Source organism: Bufo bufo, chromosome 7 (genome assembly GCF_905171765.1).
Source record: "Bufo bufo chromosome 7, aBufBuf1.1, whole genome shotgun sequence".
Classification (NCBI taxonomy): domain Eukaryota; kingdom Metazoa; phylum Chordata; class Amphibia; order Anura; family Bufonidae; genus Bufo; species Bufo bufo.
The window spans coordinates 62309080-62324185 of NC_053395.1; the positions used below are offsets into that span (position 1 = coordinate 62309080).

Here is a 15106-nt window from a genome sequence, read left to right on the forward strand (position 1 = left end):
AAGCCAGCAAGGAAACACAATACATGAAAGGACTTATCTGAACAAGCAGCAACAGAAGTCTCCAGCAGTGAGCAGTGAACACTTCAATCCAGGAAGTAGTATAAACCGCAAAGTGAGGCAGTATGGGAGGGAATATAAAGGAAAGAGGATTAGTCTAAATAGGTGACACCTGGGAAAAGAATATGAGATGACAAAGTGAAACCAAAACAAAGAACATCATGCAAGAGGTAGAAAAGGACGTCTGTCAGACCTTCTCACAGAAGTGGCGGTGACAAATGCAGTGCAATCTGCAGGCAGCATGTTATAGAGCAGGAGGAGCTGAGCATATTGGTATATAGTTTTATGGGAAAAGATTCAGTAAAACTTGTATTTTATTAATTAAAATTCCTGCTCATTCTGGGCTTTGAAGCCCTGGAGGCGGTCCTATCAGTGATTGACAGCCTTCCCTCTATGAGTGTGCATACAGAGCTGGCTGTCAATCACTGATAGGACCGCCTCCTTGACTTCGAAGCCCAGATAGCGCAGGAATTTATATGAATAAAATAAAAATTATACTGTAATCTTTTCCAAAAAATTACATATCGATCTGCTCAGCTCTTCCTGCTCTATAACATGCTGTCTGCAGCTCAGACTAGGGTTGTTGTGGGTATCAAAATTTCGATACCCAGTTGATACTTTTGTCCCGTTATCGATACCATACCGGGATTTCCATTTTTTTGATACTGGGGTGCGCTGCTGCGCAGTCTAGTATCACAAAACATGAGCGTGCTGCTGTCAGCGCTCCCATGTTCTCTCAGCAGCACAGAAGGAAGCAGTCTCTCCCTCCCCCTGTGCCGTTGCTGCCGCTGCCACCAATGAGAAGAGATGGACGGAGGAGGGGCGTGCGCACTGCGCCACCAATGAAAGGACTTTTCCTGGGTCCAGACTTTATGTAGCAGGCTACACAGAGCGGCGCCCAAAGATTTCCCAGCACTTACTATTATTCCTGGGCGCCGCTCCGTTCGCCTGCTGTGCCCCCATTACTGTCTACTGCTCCATATGCTAATTACTATCGGAGCAATTGGGAGGAGACATCAGCTTCTCTAGTGGGCGTTCCTTCTCCCTGGCTGTAGCGCTGTCCAATCGCAGCGCAGGGAGAAGGAACGCCCAGGAGAGAAGCTGATGTCTCCTCCCAATTGCTCCGATAGTAATTAGCATTTGGAGCAGGAGACAGTAATGGGGCACAGCGGGTGAACGGAGCAGCGCCCAGGAATAATGGTAAGTGCAGGGACATCTCTGGGCGCCGCTCTGTGCGGTGAACACTGGAACAGAAAAAAAAAATTAAAAATGCGGAATGCACGTGGCTTTTTTTGTTTATTTTTCGCATGGTATCGAATGGTATCGAGTATCGCAATACTTTTTTATGGTATCGAAATCAAATCAAAAATTTGTTATCGCAACAACTCTAGCTCAGACACCATATTCAAAGTGACATGGTCCCTTTTAATGAGAGTTTATGAATTGTCAGAAGTGAAGAGGTAAGGGCCACAGATCAAGCCATCAGAGCAGCTCTCTGACGGGTTTCAGTGAGAAGCAGAAAGAACAGTCTGCAGAATCTGTGTAAACCTATAGGATGCAGAAATGTTTCCAAATGTGTCCATAGCCTTCAATACCAATAGTACAGCAGCATCTTTGGGTGGCTGGCTGACATGGAATTTGACACTGCATATCTACTAAATTTTAGGTTGATTTCGTAGAAATTAAACTGTATGACTCTTTTTCTTAAAGGGATTGTCTCGCTGGTTATATTTGTTTTAAAAATGTTCAGCAAAGTGTTAAAGTCTTACTCGCAATACCAGCCTCCCACCACTCCCTTACCAGGTTCCCTGCCAGTCTCTGCTTCTACTTCTTGGTCCCTCTCGACATTGGAAAGTTACTGTTCAGCCAATCACTGGCTGTGGCAGGTCACCGCTGCTGCCACTGAGCGTCTGATCAGCAGCAAAATCCACAAATATTACTACCAATTTGTGAAGTCAATGGACATGCTGCAGGTTTTAAAATCTGTCCCACATTACAATTTATGCATGGACAATTTCTGCAGTGTATGGATGAGATGTGCTTAAATGTCATCAGTACACTACAGAATTTCCTTAGTAAATCCATGTGGACAATATGCATGTCATATACTTGTACATGTAGTCTTGCAGTATATATGCTGCTTTTTTTAATGGAAGTTTCATATAACTTTTTTCTTCTACCTTTCTTGAAATCAGGTTCTTATCTGGTTCATGTCTGAATGGAGAGCAGTGCACATTTGCTCATGGAAATGCTGAACTTGTGGAATGGAAAGCGAGGAGCGAGGTTCTACGCCAAAAACTGGAGAAAGCACGCAAGGATCAGCTCATTAACCCTGATGATAATGACTTTGGAAAATATAGTTTTTTGATTAAATATTTCAAGTAAAGTATCTGATTATGAAATACCACATGGATAAAATGGTGTAGGAGGTTTGTTTTTTAAAAAAAAGGTCCCGATATTGAGGAAACATCAGGTCCTGCTCCTCTTGATGTTCTGAGTCATATGAGGCAGAAAAGCATTTTGTGGATGTGGATCTCATGGTTAAAAAATGAGAGCAAAGGATACTGATACCTGCTTCATAAATGGGCATTGCAGACTGATCAGTTGTTCTAATGATAGATTTACAGTAAACTAAATCTCTGATCTCACAGGGAAGGGTTGATTATTTCTGAAAACGCTTTTATTGATTAGCCTCAGCATCACAGTTATTGGAATATATATTTGTATAGATACAAGAAAAATATAGGAACAGGTTCATAAGATAAAATGAAAAATTTTACTTTTCCCAATTTTGTTTTATCCTAAGTTTAGCTATCCCCAAGGTAACCAAAGGCTGTAGCCTTGTGGCATCGTCGGTAAGGTTTGTGTCCAGTCCTGCTGCTCCTGCAGCAGTATAGTATCAGCATGCGTGGCCATGTGGACAGAGTATTACTATTATTTCCGTCATTCCTATTTTTTGCCAGTTAATGGCATGTGACAGTGAACATGCGAGTACATTGCTAGCAGTGCGTAGGTGTAGAGTCCCATAGGCCAGGCTGCTAAGCCACCTTCCTAACATAGCCCGTACTTATTTGAGTCTAATAATGGTAGCTATTGATTGAAAACCTTTTTAATGTTGTATTATTATTATATTGGTAAAGTATTTGATTATTTAGTGGAATATACCATATGCTGAGCTTGATATACTGTAGCTGAAATCCAGTCATGTTTAATCTAATGTTCCATAGGGCACTTAAAGGGGCATTCTCATTGTATAAGGGTATGGTATATCACTAGGATAGGCATTCGCTTCATGATCTAACCCCTGGGACCCCACTGATTCAGTCTGCAGCCCCTTCTCTGGGTTCCTCTGCACAGCATGGCTCCAATCTATTGTCACCAGCCATATCAGAGGCGCACAGTAGTGATCTTCAGTGGGACATTTGACCTGAAAAATCATTTCCCTTGACGTGGGGTAATATTTGCAGCTCATTTTATAAGTAATTGACCATGTTTTGTGGCCTCTTTAACGTGAAATCATTCTGTAGTTATTGGTTTGTTTTCAGTTCATTTACTATTTTACCAAAAGTTTGCCAAAATTTACACTCTGGATTTTTTTTTCCACAGTGGGTGGATGAGATTTCCTAACATCTCATCCACTTTGCTGCTACTGTAAAATGCTGCGGGTCGCAGCTCATCCGTCACATGTATATTGGCGGCTTCTCCCAGCTTGTACATTAAATGGAGCACAAAAACGCAGTGTAAACATAGCCTTACCTATTTAATGGCCATTCCGCTTATGGTTCCTGCCTTTTTACATGAGGAATATTTTATTTTTGTGATATTCTTTACATTCTTATAGAATGCACATTTAGATTTACTAAGCTAAATGCACCTAAGAACTGGCATGTAGGCTTTGAACCACATTTACAGTGGATATAAAAAGTCTACACACCCCTGTTAAAATGTCAGGTTTCTGTGATGTAAAAAAATGAGACAAAGATAAATCATTTCAGAACTTTTTCCACCTTTATGTGACCTATAAACTGTAACCACTCAATTGTAAAACAAACTGAAATCTTTTAGATAGAGGGAAGAAAAAATATAAAAATAAAATAATGTGGTTGCATAAGTGTGCACACCCTTAAGCTAATACTTTGTTGAAGCACCTTTTGATTTTATTACAGCACTCAGTCTTTTTGGGTATGAGGTCTATCAGCATGGCACATTTTGACTCTTCTTTGCAAAAACACTCCAAATCTGTCAGATTGCGAGGGCATCTCCTGGGCACAGCCCTCTTCAGATCACCCCACAGATTTTCAATTGGATTCACGTCTGGACTCTGGCTGGGCCATCCTAAAACTTTAATCTTCTTCTGGTGAAGCCATTCCTTTGTTGATTTGGATGTAGGCTTTGGGGTCGTTGTCATGCTGAAAGATGAAGTTCCTCTTCATGTTCAGCTTTCCAGCAGAAGTCTGAAGGTTTTGTGCCAATATTGACTGGTATTTGGAACTGTTCATAATTCCCCTCTAGCTTTTTTTTTTTATATATATTTTATTTTCCAAAGATAGAAATCTACAATCTTCCATTTCAATGTCACAAAACAATGGGAATAATTCCCTCTAGCTTAAAGGATAACTGTCGCATTTAGACCCTAATTTCAATTTCATATATGTAGTTACTAATAACATGATATTCCAGAATCAGTTACTATTAGACTGACTTACCCCATATTTAATAAGATTCAGCCCTTAGCAACCAGACTGCATAAAACTGCAATCTCACTATTCAGTTAAGATGGCCGCCACTGCCCTCACCCTGAGGCTAATCCCGCCTGCCCTCACTACCCACAATGCATTGAGCTCCTCACATGCACTAGCCAGCAACAATAGCCCCCAAAAGTGTCAGTAACCAGAGCCCTCCCCCCTAAAGGTTTTAATCTCCTGCAGCACAAAGGGGTCCTCTTACCACATGTTGCTTTCATTTATACACTGAGCAGATGGCAGATCTCCCTTCCCTGGTCTGCGCTGCTCCGACTCTGCATTCTCCAGCTCTGCTGAGTGAGGGAGAGTCTGCCAAGCGCAGGGACAGGGAGAAGTGCACACAGCCCAGGCACTGTTATCAGCTGCTGGGGAGGACCTGGCTTTAATCATTTACTTACAGTCCCTGATGTCAGTAATGTGACCCTGCACGCAGCCTGCTCCTCCGCAGACAGACGGACCATGCCTAGCAACCCTATTTTAAGCACAGTAAAAGTAGGCAGTACAGGGAACAAAACTGTGGAATTAAGGGGTAATTGAATACACAATGAAAAGTTGAAATAGGGCCACCAAGGTGATATTAATCACCACAATCCAATACTCCAAAAAATAAATAAATACGACAGTTATCCTTTAACTAAGGCCCCAGTTCCAGCTGCAGAAAAACAGCGCCTTGCCATGATGAGGCCACCACCATGCTTCACTGTGGGTATGGTGTTCTTTTGGTGATGTGCAGTGTTGTTTTTGCACCAAAAAGTTCAACCTTGGTTTCATCAGACCATAACACCTTTTCCCACATGCTTTTGGGAAACTTCAGATGTGTTTTTGCAAAATGTAGCCTGGCTTGGATGTTTTTCTTCGTAAGAAAAGGCTTTCGTCTTGCCACTCTACGCTAAAGCCCAGACATATGAAGAATACGGGAGATTGTTGTCACATGTACCACACAGCCAGTACTTGCCAGATATTCCTGCAGCTCCTTTAATTTTGCTGTAGGCCTCTTGGTCGCCTCCCGACCAGTTTTCTTCTCGTCTTTTAATCAATTTTGGAGGGACGTCCAGTTCTTGGTAATGTCACTGTTGTGCCATATTTTCTCCACTTGATGATGACTGTCTTCACTGTGTTCCATGGTATATCTAATGCCTTGGAAATTATTTGGACCCTTCTCCTGACTGATACCTTTTAACAATGAGATTCCTCTGATGATTTGGAAGGTCTCTGTGGACCATGGCTTTTGCTGTGGGATGCGACTAAGAATATTTCAGGTAAGACCAACTAGAGCAGCTGAACTTTATTTGGGGTTAATCAGAGGAACTTTAAATGATGGCAGGTGTATGCTGACTCCTATTTAACAGGATTTTGAATGTGATTGCTTAATTCTGAACACAGCTACATCCCCAGTTATAAGAGGGTGTGCACACTTATGCAACCACATTTTTTTAGTTTTTTTTCTTCTTCCCCTCCACCTAAAAGATTTCAGTTTGTTTTTCATTGAGTTGTAAAGTTTATAGGTCACATTAAAGGTGGAAAAAGTTCTGAAATGATTTATCTTTGTCTAATTTTTTTTACTGCACAGAAACCTGACATTTTAACAGGGGTGTGTAGACTTTATATATCCACTGTATGTGTGTAAAACTCTTCTTGCACCTGTCTTGACAAGGGACATGGCTTAATTTGAAAGGGGTGTGACTTAGAGGTTGTCCGAGTGTTTACTAGGATTAGTCATCAGATTGGTGGCGGTCCTGCACCCCCTCCGATCAGCTGTTTGAAGAAACCATGGTGCTCCACTGAGCACTGCAGCCCTGGGGCCTTAGACAGTTTCATAAATCTTCTCCTCGTCTTCGGAAAACTGACTTAAAAAATACAGCACATGATAAATCCTTCCATGAAGTTCTCATGGCCGGTCACATATTGTAGTGATGTTAATGTTTTTGCATTTAGACTTGTTCCCTCTTTGGTATAGCCTGCAATGTTTTATAAAGGCGAGTATTGCACTTAATATAGGGTAGTGTGAAGTAAGCTGGGACACTACAAGCTTATCATGGATGCACTTTAAAGGGCTTGTCTCATCTGAAACATTGGTGGCTTATTGCTAGGATGTGGGACCCGCACCTATCTCTAGAAGGGGCCCCCCAAAGTAAACGCGGGTGCAGAGCATAAGCGTGGTCACCCTCCATTCACTTCTGCGGGAGTGATACGCCACCAGTGCCTCATACGAGACAACCCCTTTAACAAGTGTTGAATATATGGGGGTCTTTTAGCGTCATGGGCCAGTACAGTATCTTTTAGCTGGGAAATCCGTTCAGATCATTCGGGTAACATATGAAGCAAACATTGTATTCATTTTCTATTGAGCCTTTGTATCTGTTCTGTTTTTGCCAATTTGGTAAATGTAAAGTGTTGATGGCCTGTTGCAGTGTTTTAATGTATTTTTAAATGTTAACCGTTTAATACACTCTTGTATGTATCAATTTCATCTACCTGGAATAAACCTAATGATTATACAATATGCCTTAGTTATCAGTTTGATTTGTGAAAGGAACATATTGGGGGGATATGCATCAAACCTAAAAGTGGTAAATTATGGCGCATGGCATATATGTGCCATAATCTGTGACTTTTCAGCACTTTCGGAATGTGTTGCAAAAAGGGGGTGGGGGCTTCCCGCATCTTGCCATATTTACTATAATTTACACCAGAAATTTGTATAAGTTCTAGCTCAAGTCTATACCAGCCCCTAGCTGGAGTAGATTTGATTTTCTGGCAGAGGGGCAGAGATGCAACTAATTTATAAGAGGCATGCACCTTAAAAAAATTAGACACACACAGGAGATCGAGAGAGGGAGTAGCTGATTTACAACATATAGGGACAGTATATACTATAAATCGGCTACTCCCTGTCTCTCCTCCTCAGTAGCCAGTGCCCTGTATCTCCTGACGGCTGGTTAGATACTCATTGTGGATAGAGAAGGATATTCACTGTCAGTTCTGGCCACCCTGATCAGTGTCTATATAGCAGGAGGGCAGAACAAATATATATATATATATATATATATATATATATATATATAGTACAGATGTTCATTTCTAGAAATACAGTGAGGAACAGAAGTATTTGAACACCCTGCGAAGTTCTCCCACTTAGAAATCATGGAGGGGTACTCAAATTCACATTGTTAGGTGCATTCCCACTCTGAGAGACAGAATTCAAAAAAAAAAAAAATCAGGAAATCACATTGTATGATTTTGAAAGAATGTATTTGTCTTGCACCGCTGAACATAAGTATTTGAACACCTGAGAAAATCAGTGTTAATATTTGGTACAGAAGCCTTTGTTTGCAATTACAGAGGTCAAACGTTTCCTGTAGTTCTTGACCAGGTTTGCGCACACTGCAACAGGGATTGTGGCCCACTCCTCCACACAGATCTCCTCTAGATCTGTCAGGTTTCAGGGCTGTCGCTGAGCAAAATGGAGTTTCAGCTCCCTCCAAAAATGTTCTATTGGATTTAGGTCTACGACTGGCTAGGCCAGAACCTTGATATGCTTCTTAGGCCTCATGCACATGGCCGTGTTCCGCGGCTGAGAGCGGTCCGTGGTAACCCGGCCGGGATTCCTGCTGACAGCAGGAGCGCACGGCGTCATTGGTTGCTATGACGCCCTGCGCTTCATGCCGCCGCTGCTGTACAGTAATACACTCATATTTTGTATTACTGTACAGTAGCGGCAGCATATGAAGCGCACGGCGTCATAGCAACCAATGACGCCGTGCGCTCCTGCTGTCAGCAGGAATCCCAGCCGGGTTACCACGGACCGCTCTCGGCCGCGGAACACGGCCGGTGCATGAGGCCTTACGGAGCCACTCCTTGGTTATCCTGGCTGTGTGCTTCGGGTCGTTGTCATGTTGGAAGACACAGCCACGACCAATCTTCGATGCTCTGACTGAGGGAAGGAGGTTGTTGTTCAAAATCTCACAATAAATGGCCCCATTCATCATCTCCCTAATAGAGTGCTGTTGTCCTGTCCCCTTGAAACCATGATGGTGTAGTGTTCTACCGACAGTGACCTTTAAAAATGTGGTCCCAGCTCTCTTCATGTCATTGACCAGCTCTCCCTTGTAGTTCTGGCTGATTCCTCACCTTTCTTATCATCAGTGATACCCCACGAGGTGAGATCTTGCATGAGCCCCAGTCCGAGGGAGACTGACAGTCGTCTTTAGCCTCTTCCATTTTCTAACAATTGCTCCAACAGTTGATCTATTTTCACCAAGCTGCTTGGCAATTGCCCCATAGCCCTTTCCAGCCTTGTGGAGGTCCACAATTTTGTGTCTGGTGTCTTTTGACAGCTCTTTGGTCTTGCCCATGGTAGTAGTTGGCGTCTGACTGACTGTGGGTGGACAGGTGTCTTTAAAGAGCTCAGACAGGTGCTACTAAGTTAGATTAATGAGTGGAGTAGAGGTGGACTTTTTAAAGGCACAGTAACAGGTCTCTGAGAGCCAGAATTCTTGCTGTTTCTCAGTGTTCAAATACTTATTTATGTTCAGCAGTGCAAAACAAATTTATAATTAAAAAAATCATACAATGTGATTTCCTGAATTTTTATTTTTTGATTCTGTCTCTAAGTGGGAATGCATATACAATGTAAATTTCAGAACCCTCCATAATTTCTAAGTGGGAGAACTTGCAAAATCGCAGGGTGTTTAAAGGGAGTCTGTCACCAGCATTTCACTTTTTTAACCCTTCCCACTGCTCCCTAGCATGCTTACAGTTAATAAAAACGTTACCTCTGCATCAATCCTGGACTTATAGAACCCTCAAAAACGATCTTATAAGATATGCAAATGAGGGGCTAGCAAGTGCCCAGGGGCGGCGTTACTCTCTAGGTGCCCTGCTTGCTCAGCCTTCTCATTGCGTCCCCCCGCCCATTCCTACCCTCTGCCCGCCCATCCTTTCCCTCTGACCGCCTTTGTACTAACTTGTTATGCTGCCGATATCCCACGCCTGCACACTCATTCCTTTGGCCGGCGCATGCGCACTGCGATGCCCATTCCTGGTACGGCATCACAGTAACTATTGCGCATGCGCCGGCTAACGATGCGAAAATCGTCGTCATTAGCCGGCGCATGCGCAATAGGCTACTGTGATGCCGTACAAGGCATCGCAGTGCTCCATGCGCCGGCCAAAGGAATGAGTGCGCAGGCGCGGGATATCGGCAGCATAACAAGTTAGTACAAAGGCGGTCAGAGGGAAAGGATGGGCGGGCAGAGGGTAGGAAGGGGCGGGGGGGACGCAATGAGAAGGCTGAGCAAGCAGGGCACCTAAGAGAGTAACGCCGCCCCTGGGCACTTGCGAGCCCTCATTTGCATATCTTATAAAGATCGTTTTGAGGGTTCTATAAGTCCAGGATTGATGCCAGAGGTAACGTTTTTATTAACTGTAAGCATGCTAGGGAGCTGTGGGAAGGGTTAAAAAAGTGAAATGCTGGTGACAGACTCCCTTTAAATACTTCTGTTACTCACTGTATATAGGAGCCAGCAGGAAGGGAAAAAGAATTAACCCCAGTGGTCTTCACAGTGAGCTCTGCTCTGTCCTGTGTAGACAGACATGCCTTAGCAACGCTTATTTAGGACTCATGCACACAACCGTATTTTTTTCCGTGTCCGTTCAATTTTTTGCTGAACCATTCACTTCAATGGGGCTGCAATTTTTTTTAAATTTAAAACGGAAATGACTCAATGTGCATTCCGTGTCCGTATGTCCATTCCGCCAAAAAAGTCCTATTATTGTCCGCATTACAGACAAGGATGGGACTGTTCTATTATAGGCCGGATTGTCCGCAAAATGCGGAATGCACACAGGTGGTATCCGTGTTTTGTGGATCTGCAATTTGTGGACAGTAAAACATCCAACAGTTGTGTGCATGAGCCTTTAGCCTCATGCACACGACCATTGTTCGGGTCCGCATCCGAGCCGCGGTTTTTGCAGCTCGGGTGCGGACCCATTCCCTTCAATAGGGCCGCAAAAGATGAGGACAGCACCCCGCAAAAAAAATAGAACATGTCCTATTCTTGTCCGTTTTGCGGACAAGAATAGGCATTTCTACAATGGGCCGCCCGTTCCGCAAATTGCGGAAGGCACACGGGCGGCTTCCATTTTTTGCGGATCCACGGTTTGCAGACCTCCAAAAAATGGAGCGGTTGTGTGCATGAAGCCTTTAGAGACTGCTACTAAGGGACATTTTCAGGGCACATTTTCTCATATAAATGTACAAGTTCTCTAAATAAAGCCTCATTCACACGTCCGTGTCCAAATCCGTGAGGAGGTGGTCAGTGATGCATCCGTTGTTGGGTCCGTGTGTCCGTTTTTTGCTGTCCGTGTTTCACTGACACTGAACAGCTGAAAAATAATGTTCAAAGCATCTCTTCTTAATGATCCGTGAAACACGGATGGCATCCTTTTTGTATCCGTGGCTTTCTCGGACCCATAGACTATAATGGACTTGATGGACCCACGGACCGCGCTAAAACACTGATGTCTGAATACACACATTAAAATGAATGGGGACGTGTGCTGTCTGTGGAGAACACGTCCAGCACACGTCCGTGAAACATGGACGTGTGAATGAGGCTTAAAGTGTATTGAGAAATGTTCCCTATCACTGTCCATACACATTAGAAGATAAATGAATGGCAGTTACACTTTGTGTAAAAAAAAAAACACTGAAAAATCTTTTTTTTTTTAATCAATAAAAGAGCCTTTAATATGGGGACAAAAAAACCTATACAAGTTTGGTATTGCAGCATCCGTAATGACCAGTGCTATAAATGTATCATGTCATCTAATACACGTGGTAAACACTGTAAAAAAAAAGAAAATTAGAAAAAAGGTTTTGTTGTTTTGCCTAAAATGTAATAAAAAACAATCAAGAAGTCTTATGTAACACAACATGGTACCAGTAAAAACGACAGGTCGTATTGCAAAAAGGTTTTTAATAGATTTTTTTTTTTTAAAGATATGTCATTTTGATATCGCCATAATTGAATGGACTCACGGAAAAATTTGGAAATAATTTATTTATTTTGATCATTCTGCATCAAAAACGTGGAATAAAAAGTGATCAAAAATTCTTATGTATCTCAGCGGTGCCAACGGAAAAAACCGAAGCCCTCATATGGCAACGTCGACAGAAAAACGAAAAAGTTATAGGTCTGAGGCAACACAAAAACAAACTTTTTTTATAATTATAAAAATGTATATTTATTGCGCCAAAGTACAGCCTGCCGGAGTATCTCTGAAAAACGAAGCCCTCATACAGCTGCATCTATGGGAACATGACAATGTTGTAGCTCTTGGAATGTAAAGAGGGGGCAAAAAAAAGGGCTTTGTTAAAGGCTCGAAGATCATGAAAGGGTTAAAGTATGCACATCCAGTGTAGCACATGCCGGATGGTTGGACAGCTGTGTGCTCCGGCAACCAGCTGGTGAATGCACAGAGCCAGTGACACGCTATGACGTCACTCACAGACCCCCTCGTCATGTGCGGCTGGGGGCGGGGAGGAGATCTGTGTGACGGTGCCTTAGCTTTCCTATACGCGGCTGCTCTTTGGACACGCTCCCCGCCCATGGCTGAGCGTGCGCCGCGGAAGTCCACAGTGACAGACGTGGCGGCGCTCGGTTCGCGCTGGTGGCGGCCCCGGGGTGTGATGAGGAGAAGCTCCGTCCTGCCCCCAGCGGGCTCGGGCCGCCCATCTGCTCTATAAGCGGAATGCAGAGTCCGGCCTGGCGGCACGTTAAGCGGCTGCTGTGTCTGATGGGCCGGAGGCCTGACCTGCTGTGCGGGGCCATAGCGCTGACCTGCGCCCTCCTGGTGGCTCTCAGGTTCACCTGCAGGTAACTACAACCCCCCCAGTGCAAATTACTGCTACTCTCATCCAAGTGAGGCAGGAGCCTGAGGTGTCAGCACATGTACATTGTATGTCCTAGTCCTATATACTGTACATATATCATGTTCCTGAATACTGCGTATGTAACATAGTACACAGCACATGTACACTGCGTATGTAACATAGTACACGGCACACGTACACTGCGTATGTAACATAGTATACGGCACACGTACACTGCGTATGTAACATAGTATACGGCACACGTACACTGCGTATGTAACATAGTACACAGCACACGTACACTGCGTATGTAACATAGTATACGGCACACGTACACTGCGTATGTAACATAGTATACGGCACACGTACACTGCGTATGTAACATAGTATACGGCACACGTACACTGCGTATGTAACATAGTATACGGCACACGTACACTGCGTATGTAACATAGTATACGGCACACGTACACTGCGTATGTAACATAGTACACAGCACACGTACACTGCGTATGTAACATAGTATACGGCACACGTACACTGCGTATGTAACATAGTATACGGCACACGTACACTGCGTATGTAACACACGTACACTGCGTATGTAACATAGTATACGGCACACGTACACTGCGTATTTAACAGTATACGGCACACGTACACTGCGTATGTAACATAGTATACGGCACACGTACACTGCGTATGTAACATAGTATACAGCACACGTACACTGCGTATGTAACATAGTATACGGCACACGTACACTGCGTATGTAACAGTATACGGCACACGTACACTGCGTATTTAACAGTATACAGCACACGTACACTTCCTATGTAACAGTATACGGCACACGTACACTGCGTATGTAACATAGCATGCGGCACACGTACACTGCGTATGTAACATAGTATACAGCACACGTACACTGCATATTGGGTTACTTTCATATCTGCGTTGCTAATTCTAGTTTTGAGATCCGGCAGAGGATCTCAAAACGGAATAAAACGGATCCGTACCATTTAATACATCCGGATGAACTTAACAAACCGGATCCGGTATCGCTAACAAAAAAAGTGGATTCAGCACCATTCAGTTTGTTCAGTTTCGAAAACTGGACACACAACCGCAGCTTGCAGCCAAAACGCAACTAAACGGAACGGATGCGTACTTATGTCCCTATTGACAATGAATGGGGTCAAATTGAACCGTTTAATTCCGGTTGTGACATCCTCTGCCGGATCTCAAAACTGGAATTGAAAACGCAGATGTGAAGGTAGCCTTACCTGGGGGAAATTTGGGTCCAAGTGGAAAAGGTCCATGACATGGCGCTAATGTCAGTCTGTGGAGCCATGCCCAATACTGATAGTAAGGGCTCATATTGTGGTCTCCAATGCATGGGCACTATCCATGCAGCTGCTGCAGGTGGATTTGGTCAATTTGAATGGGTACGTGATCCGTCCGCACCGCAAAAAATAGAACATGGTCATATTTTTTTCCCCCGGTGCGGAGGCACGGACAGAAAACCATGCAAGCGCTCCGTAGTGCTTCCGTGGGGTTCCATGCCTTGGTTCTGCACCGCACCTTCCAGATTGTGGACCCATTCAAGTGACTGGGTCTGCATCCATGATGTGATGCACAATTGGCCGGTGCCTGTATATTGCGGAACCGCTGTTTGCGGGCCGCAATACGGGCATCACCCGACAACAGCTTAGTTTCCCCCTCTGTGCTGCCATTAAATTCGTCTAGTTTATGACGAGGTGTGCATCTATGGCAGTCCATGTACCTATAGTAAAAACGACGACAACCCCTGGCTGGTGTCGTTTTTCCAGGTGTAAATGTTAGTAAATTTTCCGGGGTTGGAGTCCTGACCCTGTAAAGGCCCCTGTCAGTCCCATCTGGTGGACACGGTGTAAAACTGACCATGCACCTAAATATTGTCGCACAGCCGGTTAATAAAGGGGACTTGTGACTATTTTACACCGTTAGTAAATCTGCCCCTATGTGCCTGGTTGCACCATCTTCCACAAAGGGCAGATCTATCCCCTTTAGATAATCCTCCCGCTGATAGGACGCCCAACCATCAGTAAGTGTGAGGTCCTGATTGGGCGACCCCCGGCCCATAACGACCTATTAAATAATGGGGTTTGCAAATTCTTCCTAGTGGAATTTCATGCTGAAAACCTGCTGCATTTACCAGCAAAGAGGAAGCCATTCCCGAAATCCCATCCACACGCTGCAGAGAAGCCCCCAGTGTGAACTGGTTTGTGGTGCGGGATTTCAGTCCCCAGTTTATTCTGCCGGTTTTACCTGAGACTGTCAACCTAAGGCCTCATGCACACGACCGTTTTTTTTTGCGGTCTGCAAAACGGATTTCCGTTGTTCCGTGATCTGTGACCGTTTTTTCTTCCGTGGGTCTTCCTTGATTTTT

At 44.1% G+C, this 15106-nt stretch overlaps 2 protein-coding genes across 2 annotated transcripts in view; both read left to right on the forward strand.

Annotated features, from left to right (window-relative positions):
* The window catches only part of ZC3H7A (zinc finger CCCH-type containing 7A), a 196771-nt gene extending 192716 nt beyond the window's left edge, over positions 1–4055 (forward strand). The window contains 1 exon segment of the mRNA XM_040440164.1: positions 2253–4055. Within this exon segment, the coding sequence (XP_040296098.1) occupies positions 2253–2442 (190 nt within the window). The 3' untranslated portion in view covers positions 2443–4055.
* An 8316-nt stretch (positions 4056–12371) lies between these two features.
* Positions 12372–15106, forward strand: part of TXNDC11 (thioredoxin domain containing 11) — a 76446-nt gene continuing 73711 nt past the window's right edge. Inside the window, 1 exon segment of the mRNA XM_040439217.1 lies at positions 12372–12679. Within this exon segment, the coding sequence (XP_040295151.1) occupies positions 12555–12679 (125 nt within the window). The 5' untranslated portion in view covers positions 12372–12554.